Below are 16,452 nucleotides of genomic sequence, written 5' to 3'. Positions count from 1 at the left end.
AAGTTTTATGTATCAACGATCGACATTTGATGGTTTATTCATACTAGACATTGTTAAATTTCGATCTTTGATAAAAAATTTATAGATTTACAAGGGTTTAACAATGTACCGTATCTGTGATCGCTCCCAAATTGGCTAAATCTATTTCGGATTGATTTTTCATATGAATCATCCGCAAAAACCACTCATCTTCGTACTACATTTATTCTCATTAGTCATTTCAATGAAAAAAAAAACAACTTCTTACGTCACAAATACGGTTATATAAAATATTGTTGCGTTACCTTAACACCATAAGCCATTTCATATCCTCCTTTGCTCTGCATTTGGTTCTGGATGGAATGCAGCAGGGACGATGGCATGTCCACGTCCGTAGAACCTGGAATTGAAGAATCAACACCTTAAAAGAAAAGAAAAAATATAATTAAATTACAAGAAATAAATACCAAATTAATAAAAGACAATTTCAAATAACTAATTATAGAATGCTATCATTATGATTATTATCACAGTTGTGTATATAAAGTTTGTTTTTATTTTTCAAATAGAAAGGGGAGTACCTAAAATATATAACCTAATTATGACCTAAAAAGTTAAAAGCAAGTTAAGCGGTTAATTCGGTTGTATTCAATGAATATAAATCTTAAACCATTTAGAAGGGATGTGGACAGTTTGGAAAATATGTAACACGAGTTAGGCACTACTTGCTGACCTAACTTTCCTAGACTAGCAATCTAGGCCTTTCCAGGAGGTTCGTGTCCAGGACAAGTATTGCAGCTGTTGATAACAGACGTATAAATTACGCAAACGTAGATAAACATTAGTGATTGACACAGCCTCTCCGTATCAAGGTTTTCGATGTCTATGAGTTATCTTATCACGGGTATATCATCATTTTATATGACATTATAACATGACAGGCTTTTCTCTTCATATATCACTTATATTGAAACATCTGATATTATTTTGGAAGAATAACGAAAGCAGAAAGTAACGCAATTTTTGAAAAATATATACTCGATTTAAAATTTAGTAAAATATCGTAATCCAAAACGTTATTCCTATTTACCTCTCACGCTCATAATAAAAATATAATAAATATATAAAAACCGATCATTTAAGTGTTTAAAACTTTAGTGTGTTTGCTTAATTATTAAAATAACAACAATAAAAGAATTGGAATAATAATAAAATATATACGCGTTAAATTTTTACTCTGTAGACCGACTGCACCACCACCAAAATCGGATTTTTTGGTGTTTCTACCCCCGTAATAGTGTTTGCATAACTGCAGAAAAACAGAAGGAATAAACAGTAGCAGCAGAAAAAGCTATAATATTAATAATCAAAGCTCCGGTTACATTGTTAATAGATATTTTGTTGCTTCAATCGTAGCCATGCCAAGAGCTCATAATATTCTTAAACAAATCAACAGCACTACGTAATGAAAGCAATCTCACGACCGATCGCTAATTAGAAGGTCGCTATACAAGTTTACGTGACATTGTCTGACATTGAACTCATTACAGAGAAATTACGCTTATTAGATAAGCTTGATCAAAACATAATTATGCAAATGAGTTTGGTAATTTTCGTTACCGTGGGTTAACTTGATATTTTGAAAAACACTGAACTCACAAGACACAATCGCTATAGGTACCACTGTAGTTCTGGGACTAGAATAGGGCTACGGTATCCCCTGCCTGTCATAAGGCGACTAAAAGGAGGCTTCCGGGGTTGCGGATGGCAAGAGTGGGAGCTCGAACCAGCACGGCCAGCAACCTCGGGATGGCCGGCGTTATGTGTGGTCGCATACCGTTGTGAATACCAGATGGTGTGGTGAGTTTCAAGCTCACCTGGGCGGAGCCCGATGGGGCAACGCGCCAAGTGGACTCCGGTTGCGTTCCGTTGGAGATCCCGGAGTCCTCTACGCAGCGCCGAGGACGGCCACCAGGGAGGTTTTAGTGCGGTAATAAACCCACATAAGCCCCCTGAAACTTCCACGGCATAGGGTACCTTTTGAAGGTTTCCCCCTCGTCAACAAAAAAAAAAGGCCTCGGTGTGGACAGCGACCCCGGGTAGGACGACAGTAAGTGTGATCGCATACCGTCGTACACACCAGACGGTGAGGCGAGTGTAATGTTAATCTGGGTGGAGTTCGATGGGGCTATGAGCCAATAGAACTGTGGTTGCGTTCCTTTAGAGATCCCGGAGTCCTCCACGCAGCACCAAGGAAGGCCACCATTGGGTTTTAATGAGGTAAGAATCTTACATAAAAAAGGTATTCTCCACGTCAACAAAAACGGTCCTGCTTTAGGGTGTGGTTGTGCGTGGTAAGGGAGATTTTCTCATTATAATTATGCCAACTCTCTCAGGGGCTGAAAGGTATCTGTCACTGACCTCAAGTAGTGCTACACTTATATTTGTGTTGATTAACTACCGATTTTTATTATACCAGAACAAATAAAAGTATACTTCTATATTATCGTAACAAAATATGTGCTCGCTTTCAATTCAAAAATGTGTCAATCTGACAATCTTAGATTAAACGTTAACCTTGTCATTAAATGCCTTGCCGGTGACTATCGGTCTTTCAGATCGGCATACAGCATTGCAAGTATTGCATTCTTGCAGCAGAACGTGTGATGGTTGCAAACGAGATGTGAAGATAGTTTTTATACTTAGGTAACACAGGAGTGAGAGTTTATGTCGCGTTTGTTTGTCATTGGGACGCTAAGACATTTTTGATGCAAAAAGCCCCAGATTCGATTCTCGATTAAGAGAATCTCTCAAAGTATTTCCATGGTACACAACTTAATGTATTAATTAATGAAATTTAGAATAAAGTATAAGTACCTACTATTAGTTTATGCTCAGAATAGTTAATTAAATACAGTAATGATAGTTGTTCATACAATAATTGTCAGTAATATAAGTTGTGGACAAAATATGTCCAAGTAAATATTTCTATTCCTTCAAGGTTTTAAATGACGTTGTAATTGTTATCAGTATAATTGTGCAAAAATTAATTTAATTTCAAAACTCAAAGTTATGTCAAAAAACGTGACTAACTTTTTGCTTATATCCGTTTTCTTGTCTAGTTTCGCCATTATATCACGATATAAAAAATAGCTACCGTAGCCGCCACTTAAGTCATTACAGCTCATTTATTACGGCTTTTACCGACTGGTAAACAGAATTTAATATATCTGAAGGACGGTGAGTCGTGCTGAGTCAGGCGGTGTTTTGACAGCGTCGATCACGAACACGCAAGGTCGCTATTTGTTCTAATCTGTTGTGTTGTTGTGCAAATTCCGATAATTGCACTGTTAGGTTCATGTTTAAGGTACTTTAAGGAAAGAAACCTTTTTTCCTTGACTCATATTCACAGGGAAGCTGGAAACCTGGAAGACTAGTGCTACGCTTTTTTGTTGTCGGTTCTGCGGCCCAAGACCATTTAAGTTGCTTAATCTGCGCCCTAAGTCATTCTTATTCGAAGAGGATATTTGCGCCTAGCAATGCGATAATAATTAGTTAATGATAAAGTTTGTAAAGTTTCCAATAATTTTCAAATTCAGCTCATACATTATTTATTAGGAATCACTCATTTCAACAGGAAAGAAAAATATCCAGAAAATCAGAATATCAGAATAATCAGACTGATCTTTATAACTATCGGATTAATAAATTGTAGAACTCAACCAATAGATCCATGTTTCAACAATTTTTGAAAAGTTTTAATATTTACTTTAGTTTTAGTACCTAAATATAAACGCATAATTAAATTAGCAATACATATGCAGTACGTTCAGCTAAAAGTTGTAGAGTAAACGCCACTGTTTATACAACTTTTTTATACTTTTACTGTAGTTACACCCCGGCAGCACTCAAAGTTCAATGCCAGGTCCTTAATGTAGTCGTGACCTCAGCTGAAGGTCCTCGACGGCACTCGTCCCGCAGTGCCGTGGAGTGGGGACCACGCGAAATCGTTAACCAAACGTGTTTACTTAATAAAGTGTACTTGTTACAATGTCGACGGAATCTTGCAATCATAATACTCTCGATAAATATATTCCTATGATATGGACACAGCTTTTATAAATAAAAAGTTATTGAGCTTCTACGGCTAGTAACTCAAGGCGTAGAGCCTCAATAACTTTTATTTACTAAAGGAAGAAACAAAAACCGACTGTTTAAAAACAATTATCTGAAAGGGGAAGTAGGGAGCCTATGTTACTTCTGCAATTTAGACGAATTCAGGTATCGATTTATGTCTTTTACTCAACCCTTAACAACGTATCTACAAAATTTTATAACAATCCAATGTGTTATTCCAAAGAATGCTACATCCCTAAATCATACACATATTTTTACTTATATAACCACCGTAGTCGGGTAGAAATTCTTTCATCACTGGAGAGTTAACAAACCTATGATATTTTAAGACAACCTTTTCTATACTCTGTAAAGGTACTTGTTGTGTATAGACGTGGAATAGACACAAAGATAAGTACGTACTCAGACGTCCAGGCCCGCAACAGACATCTCCTTACTACCATTGGAACATTTCTTCTTTTATTATTCTTACCAAAATATATCGTACATGCAATATGTAAACTAACGTATCTAATCCTGAATAGGTAATAAATACCTATTGTTACATAGAATACTTCATAGTTGTAATAACGCAGTAGTAACGCGGACGAGAGTGCTATTAGCGTACCCGTGGTCCCGACAAAGGGCGTTCAGAGGAACACCGTGGGGTTTTAGCCGGTAAGAGTCCGTATATCCTCTCCACTGCCCTCGCAGCCGAGGGGAACATGAAGGGTTTTCCCACGAAAAAGGGTAGCAGTATAATAAATAATCAGTAGTATAAAACATCAAGATATCGCTTCTCTCTCACCAGACAGTATTCGTCGAGTGCTGAACATAGGTCTCTTCCAATATTCAAATCCAGACAATACGTCTATTTTGGCTTGTATGTATTTGTTACCTTTGTTCAGCAAATAAACCTTTGCAATTAAATACATAGGTACGTCAACAAAATGATGAAGCTCACAATAATAATATAATGGAAGTATAAATTCACAGTTTGTTGTTGAATGTAATTTGATCTTTGCATTGTTTAATTTATTGTTCCAATTAATCATTCCAATTGTGGTTTATTGACCGTACGATTACACAATCAATATAAATAACGTAAGCCATTAGGAATTTATGTAACCAATAATTAATCTGTGCAATTTAATTATAAATGAAAAGCATAGATTAGTAAAGATTACTCGCTCCTAACAAGATGTAACCAGATTTGACAATTGAAATTGTCACTGTCATCTATTTTCGTGTTTGAAAAATATATAAAAATGTAGTTTTTAGATCATTTACGAATGAAACGATATTTCTCCGTACTTTTCCTTCGATTTCGTGTTTTTGCATCACTTAACTGCCCATGTCGGCATTGTTCCGCGTAAATTACACAATGACAGCCATTATTTAATGCCATTTGGCTGACAGAATCGTCAGCCGTTTAAGACATTTAATGGCTTCTTTCAATTACAAGGCGGTGAGATATCTATACTTATCTATGAAAAGATGGTTGATCTTTTTGTCAACCTACATACTTTTAATAGATTGTAACTTAAATAAGACCACTGGAAGTTTTTGTTAAAAAAATTCGAACGAAATTTTTTAACTCGGTTCGGTTTTTTATCTCGGTATTTGAAGGTCATCAGAAAGGAAATATGTAACACAAGTAGGTAGGTATAATAATACCAAAATTTAAGTAGGTACATTACATATTATGCGAGTATGTGCATTGTGCATACTTGTCAAGATTATTTAAAATTTCTTTTTTTGCTACATATTTTGCTCGATTTCGTTCCATACCGGGTCATTCGTGCCACAATTATTTGATTTTCATCACATACCAGTTACGTCACAATTATTTCAAAATACTGAATACTGTTTTATTTATAATATAGGAGTAGCAGACGTGCATGATGGTAAGTGGCTACTGATGTCCACCTGATGGTAAGTGGCTACTGCCGCCCATGGACATCTGTAATCAATCACAGATAGGATCAGATATTCCTACCTGAGGTCGGCCACAGATACGCCGCTACCCCTGAGGACTAAGCTGGAACGCCTCGGAAGAGTATGTCTCCCTTACGACACCCTTCAAACCAGAACAGCAAGAAATAGGCGTGGCGGTCGTGCCGAAGTCGAACCACAAAGGGCTCTACGAACATATTGATATGGGGATTGCTATTCTTCATAACATATTGATATGGGGATTGCTTATACATCCTTGAGGACCTTTTAAATAACTCTCCGGTTTTTATGTTTCTTTGTGATATTTACGTAGTTTAGTTTTATTGTATGAATTTAATCTCGATTTTTAACTTTATATTTTTATTGCTTCTATTTTGGGGTAGTGTTGAGTTATACTTCGGGTTTATTAGCACGTCGTAGGACAGCGAATGAGGTTGGGAACTACGACTGAAATCTTCCCGATATATATGACATTTTACTGCTGTTCATATCAAGGGACATACAAGCCCATGGACATCATTCTAATTATATTTTCAGCAGAGTTGCGTCACGTTGCATAGAGGTCGTCATGGCGTTTCACGATGGATTAATTACCGTATCGCATGTTTACCATCATAAACCACCGCTTGCCACATCGAGGCGCTGATGTAAATGTAGACAATATGTGTGATAGGTTTTATTCTTCTATTTTCTACAACTAGAATGGGGCATACAAGTATTTACATATAAGTAAGCATATAAGTAAGAATGAAAAAGCCATGAAAGCAAATGATTGTTATCTTGCTTCGTTCAATTTGGATGATCACTTTCTGCTGGAGAATCTGTCCGGGCAAAGAGGGTATCCTCGACACCCAAAATTCCTGCCCACCGCCCTTATGTGGACGTTGCCGCAATATATGTGCGCCCGGAGGGTAAGACGTCCCAGTGATGATGATGTGACGCCTAACAGCTAAGTGTAGCGTTGCTGTGTTTAAGTTTAATTGCTGGGGCCTTTATATATGTACATATATAACCGTAGTAGTACGAGATTTGCCGCATTACCATCTGCTGATTTCCATTAATAAAAAAATGTGATTATTTATTTTTAGATATATTTATTATAACTGTAATTCGGATAAGCCAGGTGACAACTTGATAGGCATATCTAGATACAAGTACTTTATTAAAATTCAAATTATTAATTAGTAATAAGTACATTAACAAATTAACCTTTAAACAAACACCTATGAAAACTAATAACTTATATCCTATTAGTTTTTGCCCGCAGCTTCGCCCGCGTTTAAATGAAAATAATATGACATACTAACAGACATAAAACTGAAAATTCGTGCCTTCATTGGAATGAAAGTGGCGCCATCTGGCGAAAATTGGTTGTACCAACTCTGAAACCATCGTGGGCTCACGGACAACTTTGCTAAAGATCATCACTTGATCAAATACATAGTTTACGATTCAAATCTTAATAATATCTATTAAAATAATCGACTTTTTGGTCCAAAAGATCGATTCTCCGTTTAATCGATCTTAGATTGCCATCCCTAGTTCCCGTGGGATTTTCGGGATAAAAACTATCCTATGTTCTTTCTCGGGTCTCAGACTATCTTTGTACAAAATTTCATTAAAATCGGTTCAGTGGTTTAGGCGTGAAGAAGAGACAGACAGACAGACATAGTTAGTTTCGGATTTATAACATTAGTAAGGATTAGTAAGAAAGTAAGGATTTCAATTTGATATGGCCATGGGCTGCAGTGGCCCTGCAGTGGCCATTTACACCAGACAGCTCCTCCTGTGGTCTTATTATTATCATAAAAGTACCTGAGTTGTTGCAACATCATGATCGCGCGTGCTTTGAAATTAATGTAAACAAAATTTTGTTTAGTCAAGCCCTTTATTCATATGACCTGCTCTGTCCTGGATTTGCATGGCACGCCATTGATAACTAAAATAGAAAGATACTTCACCGCCTTGAAGTTGAGTGAAGCCACAAATAAATTCTGATGATTTATCATTTATCTTTTGAATTCTTGACAAATAAAAAACATTTAAGAAAAATATTACGTATAAATAACGAATCCTACGTAATTTACGTAATAAATAAGTAATTCAAACACTTTTTTATTTTAGAACGGAGACGTGGCAAACTTTATTTACGCAACAATTTCAATTCTCAAAACTGGTTACACTTTCTTGTTAGAAGTGATCGATCTATGTATTTTACTCATCTAAGTGACACGCATAGATTTAAGTAAATTTTATACCTTCGCTCGCTAAAAATGTTCGTAGCGTTATGAAACTGGCGAATTATATTATGATGTAGTTTATTTCTAGAAATAATTGCTCATCATATTCCAATTATCGTAAGAATTAGGACATATTTAACAATCTACGCAAATATTGATGAAGGCAGAAATAATCATAAAATTAGATTCCATATGAAATCTGCAAACGAACTTACAGCTCACTTGATATTATGTGATCATTGCCTAGAGAAATATCTTCTAAATATATATAACTTAAAGGTGACTGGCTGACATAGTGATCTATCAACGCACAGCCCAAACCACTGGACGGATCGGGCTGAAATTTGGCATGCAGGTAGATGTTATGACGTAGGCATCCGCTAAGAAAGGATTTTGATCAATTCTACCCCCAAGGGGATAAAATAAGGGATGAAAGTTTGTATAAATCTTCTTAGTTAATAATATTACTTCGTAACGCGAGCGAAGCCGCAGGCAAAAGCTCGTGTATAATAAAACCTCAATAATATTGAAATTCCGTTCGAGGTTGGCCTACATCCGTTAGAATCACTGAATAATAACTAAAATAACTCATGTTATTATAAATGACCCTCTTTTACCTTTCAAACCAAAACACAGCAGTGCTTGACATTGCCGTTATAATGCAGAAATAGGTCGCTGCTTTGCAAGAATAACCGCACAACTCAAAATTCATTTTTCTGTTAAAGGTGCAATTTAATCCAAAATATTTCCTATTTTAATGAGTCTAAATACTATGGTTGTATCTATAATGTATTTTTCATTATTTAATTTAATAACTTAATTTATTAAAAATCTCAAAACAAAAACATTGTTTAACTTTAAACTGACTCTCCTGGAAAAATACCTTTTATGAGCTGTACGGTAATATTTTAAAGCCGCGAGGTGTGGCGGTGGTTCGTCTCCGAAGGCACCACTACATTTATTTTTATTAGTTTTTTGCTACTAACAATTATATTCATTGAAGTTTTTAAAAAAATCTTAATAACAAGGTATCTAATGTACTCGAATCTTATCCTTTTAATCCTTATTCCTTCCTTTTATTGTGGGGGTATGTTGGCCATTAACTCCCACCGCTAGGTGACCATAAAATGGGTCAGTTAATCGTTGATCCGTTCTCAACAAATTAAACTGATGAGCGGCGAACACTAACCATTTGTTTGTGTTATGGGTTATTATCTCGTTCATGTTTATTTTGGGTTGTTTTCTCTTTGTTTGTCTTTCCTGTACATTTTTTCTACGGATAAATAATGAAAGTTATTTTTTTATATTTAGGTAAGATAAATAATGAGAGTATATGTTATTTTTTATACTTAGGTCCAACAATATTAAATATCAATCTCTACCAATTTGACAATTATTTTTTTCCTCTAAATTAGGAATGATTTTTTTTTTCAAATTTTAATTGATTAAAATTTATAAAAAGCTTTTGAGGCTACAGACATTTCACACATCACACGACAAACACAAACACACACACACACATCAAACACAAAATTATTTTTGTATGTGTAAGAATTACATATAAAGCCAATCATGATTATAAAGGGTGCAGTCATACTTATCTATGGGTGGAGTCTGTTTTTTTTTAAATCCTCGACAAAAATATTTGCTCCAATCATTATTTCAAAAATAATAAAAATTAAAAGATACTATCAATATGAATTGAGAACTCAGAAAAAAAACAGTGACTATTAGGTATATACTACTTACAAATAGACAATAGCTTATCCCATAAACTTAAATTATTTTTGAAATTGGTATGTAAATTCTAATGGCTCAACAAGTGCTGACATTATTAAATAATAATAGAAAGCATTTTGATAAACCTCCGAGACCACCTAGACTAAGTGTCTCATCTAGATAAAACGCAGCAATACACAATATTCATCGTACAATTAATCTAGCCTACGTAAGTGTCAGGGAAAGCCTAATTCATTTATAAACGAGACCTTGGCCTTAATCTGCTGATGGAAAGCATCTGCATGATGTCTAGAAAGTCTCTAGAAAGATTAGACCTACATTTTAACGAGAAATATAGATATGTGGAAAGTCTAGAACTAATTTTAGTCTCGAAGGGAAAACGCTATGAGATATAGTTGGTGCAAGTTATCGCTGCTAATGGATCCATTAAAGCCCTGCTAATGGGTTTGGTAAAGGTATATTAAAAGGTATAGGTACTTTGGTTATTGATTTTTAGAAAAAGAGTCCTTTGTTAATATATTTCGTGTTGTATTAGATTTTGGATCCAAATGTGAAGTGTTGGGTACTATAATACCCAATGAAGTAGTCTAAAATCCTCTAGCTTTGTGTAAGTCCTATAAAAATAGGGTCGGCCATTATGTTGTAGTTTTATGTCTTAATAAAATGCCAATAAGGTTAACATATACATACATGCATTTTAATTCATTTATATTTTATGTAGAGCGTAGACGGAGGGACGAAATAAATCAAAAATTTTCAATATGACAAATCGACATAGTGCGCAATTTATAAAAAATAAAAAAGTTGTGTTAGATTTAGTATTTGTTAAAGCTATAAAAGTTATAAACTATTCGGATGTGTGCGTACATCCGCGTTGTCATACACGTCGTACGCACATGCGCTAGGAAAAGGAACTTTGTCGGTAGTATCGCGTACAGAAGTTTTAACTTAGTTATTTAAATAAGACTAAGGAAAAAGCTAAGTTATCCTATAAAATACATAAATACGTCGAGTGGGAGTTCCATATTTCGTGTGATTTTGTATTTTTTTAGTCGTTTTAGAAATATATAGGTATACCTACTTTTGAAAACCTAAAGAAGCAGTTGAAATTTTTCGTATTTTCTTATCGTTACTGGAAAGGCTAAAAGTAGTATTAGAGTTTCAGCCTTTCCAGTGACTTTCGCCTTTTCCTTTGTTTATAATTTTAAAATAACTCCGTTTACTTTAATCGGACGGTATTTCTAAATGACATTTCCAGCATGTCTACATTATATTTACTTCTACAATTTGTTTCTCTGCGTAAAAATGTAGCATAAACGGAAGTACAGGCGCGCTAAGTTACATTAACAATGTTTTAAACTATAACTTTTGTTCGTGACAGTACTGCAGTGCGTTAACTGGGATGAGTCACGTATGAGTAGGACGGCGACTTGTAGTTTATTTCGAGTCGTCGGGGATACGTGGCGACTTCGCTATTCTAAATTTGAATCAACAATCGACGTTTGAATACACTACAATACAATAAAAACACAATACTTTTTATTGTGTTGTGTATTCATTAATTTGAATACATAATAAAATGCTACAAAAAATACAAGTGAATAACCTCTCGTATGGAATATTGTTTTTTTTTTATGATATAGGAGTAGTAGACGAGCATGCAGTCCACCTGATGGTAAGTGGCCACTGCCGCCCATGGACATCTGTAATCAACCCCAGATAGGATTAGATATTCCTACCTGAGGTGGGCTACAGGTTCGCCGCTACCCCGGAGGACTAAGCTGGAACGCCTCGCAAAAGTCTGTCTCCTTTACAACACCCTTCAAACCGCAACACAGCAGCGCCTAACACTGTCATTAGGAATAGAATAGAAATAGGAATTAGGAAGAAATAGGTGTGGTGGTGGTGCCACCGAAGTCGAACCACAAAGGGTTCTACCACCTTCAATTGTGTAAAGGTTCGCCACGAAACTCCTGGTTTTGAAATTTTGAATCACAACCCAAAAAAAAGTTTAAAATTTGATGCGTCCTTTCTACGAAGATAGGTTTTTCATGTCGCGGTACACTTTTCGTTGGGACCAAAGTGGAACGATTGAAGTAAGTTTTCTTTATGGAAAGAATCAACACCCTTACCTACAATTGGTACTAGGCAATAATTATGTAAGGTTTAAGGTATCTATGTATATTGTTCAAAACTTATTATATGCTCTAGTACAAATTCTTATACCTAAGGGTTTTAAACTGAAGAGAGATTTAAGAGGTCATTATTCATTTATTGTTTTTACTTAGTAATAAATGTTGAAAACATTACAGGTTACAATAATAAAATTAAAGTAATTAATAAAACATTTTAATGAAAAAAAGAAAACTATAAAACAAAGAAAACCTTTGGGTTTTCTAAAACGTAGTAAAATAAAACATGTAATAATAAAACGTATGCAATATAATAAATAGGTAAGTAATATTTAAAGCAGAATTTTAAAGAAAAAAGAAACAATAAAACAAATAAATTGCGACGTAATAAATTTAATTAACATTTTGACCGGTAAAAGTAGATAAAATGGACGCGCGAGAGACCACGTATTTTGATATCTCAATACTAAGTCGAGCTATTGTTGTAAATATTGATAAATTATAATCTTTTATTGATCGCTAAAAAGGGCCTCGACATTGCAATGTGTTTACCCTTATAGAGCTTAGTAGCATAGCAACACTATATTTATAATTTTATGTGGGCGTTGTTTTTTTCTTTGTTCGTTCTGCATATTTTATTCTATTCCGTTCCATTTTTCTTTTATATTTAATCAGTTCTTTCTTTAAAAAATATGTTTTATTTTTATGAAACTATATAGGTAGGCATAATTTTCAATGACTATTTATGTTTGTTTCGTTGTTAAAGTGAGCATAAAATATGCTTAGTTTAATTATACATTTTGTTTACGTCATTGTTGTTACACAGTTATGCGTCTTTCTTTCGTCATGCATCTAGTTATAAATATTCGTCACCTTCAGAATTTTAAAACATTTATTTATACTGTATTTTATATGCTTTAAAAGAAAATCAGGTCAGTAGGTACTTTTTATTTAAAAAATAAATAATTTACTAAATGGAATAAATATTGTAAATCATGGGTGAAACTTTGTTGAAAAATGAGAAATAAAGATTTGCCTTCGAAATATTTATCCTTATGGACGAACTTCTGTTTGTTTACTTTAATAGGAAACGCAATAAAATTGTCTTTGTAAATTCTCACAACTACGACCGGAATGGGTCTTACAAAATGATTAAGGAATGACGTTTAGCGTCCGGATTTTCTCGCAGTAATTATGGTCACCAACCGCATACATCGCAGACTAGCCATGTCCGAATTTGGAGCGCACGTGTGTTGGCATACTAACGACTTGAACCGTTTTTATATAACACAGTGCGTAACCAATCGGAACAAATGCATCTTAAGCGTCGGTGATATAAGACTGATGTTACGTTGCGTCACTTCATTACGATTCTCCCTTTGTTTTTTATATGATAATGAAGCGAATGAGCTTGCAGTTCTAATGGTGGACTTAAGCTAACCATATTATTTAAACCTGCTTCGTAAAACGACTAATCATCTAAGGAAAGCCTTTTGTGGTTCCACTCCAGAGCCACCACCGCACTGCCACACCTTTTTTCTGTTCAAAGGGTGTGGTAAGGTATCAGACATACTTATCCGAGGCGTTACAGTTTAGCCATCAGGAGTAACAACGCATCTGTGGCTGATCGCAAGACTCTCTTATGTGGGGTATATGACAGATGTCTATGCCAGAAGTAGCCACTTATAGTCCGCGTAAAACTGCTGGTCTGCTCTGAATATAGAAATGAATCGCGTCGCCATAGCAAATTGTATGATTAGACCTGCTCGAAACAACTTCAGAATGGACTAGCAGTTTGGCGCGGCTATACCATCAAGTGGAATGCATGTTATTTTACTACTTCTATATTATAAAAAATGCTAAACTTACAATAGCTTAAGAAACCAAAAGATTATCATCAATCAAAGATTGAGGTTAATCACAGTTATATATTCATTGTGTATAATCAATTATATATGAGAGTTATCAAGAAAGTATATTATTTAATATTAATTTTATCAATCATTATAATAATTAATGATTTGCTTTAATATGTAGATTTAAATGATTGTATATAAATGTATCTGCATAATTAATTTCATTGGTAGTTTGCGTAACAAGTCTTGATTATTGTATTTTAAGTTATTAATAACATACAAAATAAATGTCTTATTAATAATGTAACTACAAATACGTAATATTTAAATATGTACAGTAAAAATATCAATATATAAGTTAAAATTGGTGGTGTAAATTCTGGCCATTCAGCACAGAGGTCCAAGTTCGAATCCTACTTCATATTTATTATAAATTGTTTGAAAGGTGTATGAAAATATCGCGAGGATATGTCTCTAATTTTTTACGATTTTCCTAAGGGTAAATGAACTCATATTTTGACAGCATGGCTTTAAGATCAAAACCACCTTGCAATGAAACCCCAAGTCAAATTGGGTCGATAATCGGTTGATGATTAGATCTCCAATAACATTGATTAACTAAAAAACTGCATGATAGCGCGCGATGTGATTGTATGTTGATTGGCCAATTACGCCAAGCTGGTGCAAACATTGGTCCAATAAGGAACTGGGTTTACCAACATGGCAATCGTAAATGCCGTAGTTTTTGTTGAAGACATGTTGTTTTGCTAAATTTGGTGTGTTTCGTTTGTGGGAACGTGATCTAAGGAATTTCAGTTACAAATAATATCAATCAATCAAAACGAATTAAAACTTTATTGATTGATAAAAAATTGCCATACCTACATGATTTTTATTTTCTAAGTAGGATTCTTTAAATTTTCTTACAGTGAAAAAAACAGTGATATGAGGACAAATTTCAATTGTTTTCTAGTCCATCTTGTATGCAAATCAAAAATACAAAATCATCTTCGTTTTCGTTCGTTCATTCCTTTAAGGAAGTAATCATTATTTTATAAAACGCAAAATTCGAAAAATCATAGGTGCGGTGTTCGAACTTCAGACCTCCTACTGACAAACTGAGTTTCTAACCACTGCTGCATCGTATAATAATTAATATTAATTAGAAAGCATGTCTTAATGCAGATTTACGATGTGCTGACAACTTAGTTAACTGTTATGGTGAAAGCTATCAACACACGTCTCAAGATTGCATCTGTATTGGTCTATTATTCAATTACGGAATGATAAGTGAATATATAATATACATAAGAGTTTAATATGTGCAAATATTGTGTCTAATTTTAATATATTTAATTGAAATATATCGTGTCAGGAGTATTAAGATTTGATTTTAGCAGTACTTTTTATAAGTAGTTTTTTGGGTATGGTTATATGACCATACCAAAAAAACATACAATATTATAGCTAACTAACTATATAATATTATATAATAGTTGTATGAAAAAGGAATCAATAGGATTATTTATTTTAGCAATCTGTGCCAGAAGGAAGTGCTGTACACACGTATGTATATCTTACATACTGGTAAGTAGGTGTGGCGGTGGTGCCGCCGGAGTCGAACCAAGTAACTAATGTCTATCAAAATTTACAAAAAAAAAAAAAAAAACTAAGTCTTCATTTCTCACCGCGTGCACAACTTTTTAATATTGAATTGATACATTACTTGCTTTCCAGTATTCAGTTCATTGTTTTTAATAAGATTAGATTTTGTTTTTAACTGACTTCAAAAAAGGAGGTTTCTCAATTCGACCGCATATTTGTTTTTTTATGTTTGTTCGCGGATAACTTCGTCGATTTTGAAAAATTTTTGATGATTTCTTTTGTTGAAAAAAAAGATATTTCAGAGGACCAGAAATAAAGAAATCGGGGTTTGATGATGGTAGACTCGAGAAATCGAGAGGAACTATCAAAAATCGTAGGGGCGACTAGTGCGTTTGTAAATTTTTTCATTAAATATCTTTATTTATGTATAGAGTATGTTATCACTAAAAAGAGTGAAGTCAGAAATATGTACTAAACCAACATTTATTTCAATTATTTTTAACTGTGTAGTGACATAGAAGTCGGTTGTATTTTTTGTTAAAAAATATAATAATTTATTTGATAACTTTAAACATTTAGAAAACGAATAGCATATCCACATATCCACACACTAATAGAGAAATTAATAATAAATATTTGATCGAAGTCTAGTTAGCCAAAATCATGCGAGTAATCCGCCAAGTCACTTAACCCAAGATCAAGATAGAACTAAAGAGAAATCCTAATCTATCACGGATCGTGATGATCACATCACGGCCGGTGTCAAGCTTCACCATGCAGCCTCTCACTTGAGTGACGTGTTATCTTGTTCATCTCGAGAGCCATCGA

At 34.2% G+C, this 16,452-nt stretch overlaps 1 protein-coding gene across 2 annotated transcripts in view; it reads right to left on the bottom strand.

Annotated features, from left to right (window-relative positions):
* Nucleotides 1–16,452, bottom strand: part of Spec2 (CDC42 small effector protein Spec2) — a 70,447-nt gene that overhangs the window by 3,549 nt on the left and 50,446 nt on the right. Inside the window, exon 3 of one of the 2 annotated variants that reach the window (XM_073077169.1) lies at nucleotides 285–400. In XM_073077169.1, the coding sequence (XP_072933270.1) occupies nucleotides 285–400 (116 nt within the window). The remainder of the gene's footprint in view (nucleotides 1–284; nucleotides 401–16,452) is intronic. The other variant, XM_073077170.1, reaches the window with a different exon arrangement.

This window comes from Epargyreus clarus, unplaced genomic scaffold (genome assembly GCF_041222505.1).
Source record: "Epargyreus clarus isolate Ecla_fem2 unplaced genomic scaffold, WU_Ecla_fem_2.2 ptg000010l, whole genome shotgun sequence".
NCBI lineage: Eukaryota > Metazoa > Arthropoda > Insecta > Lepidoptera > Hesperiidae > Epargyreus > Epargyreus clarus.
This window is presented reverse-complemented; position numbering and strand designations above follow the sequence as displayed.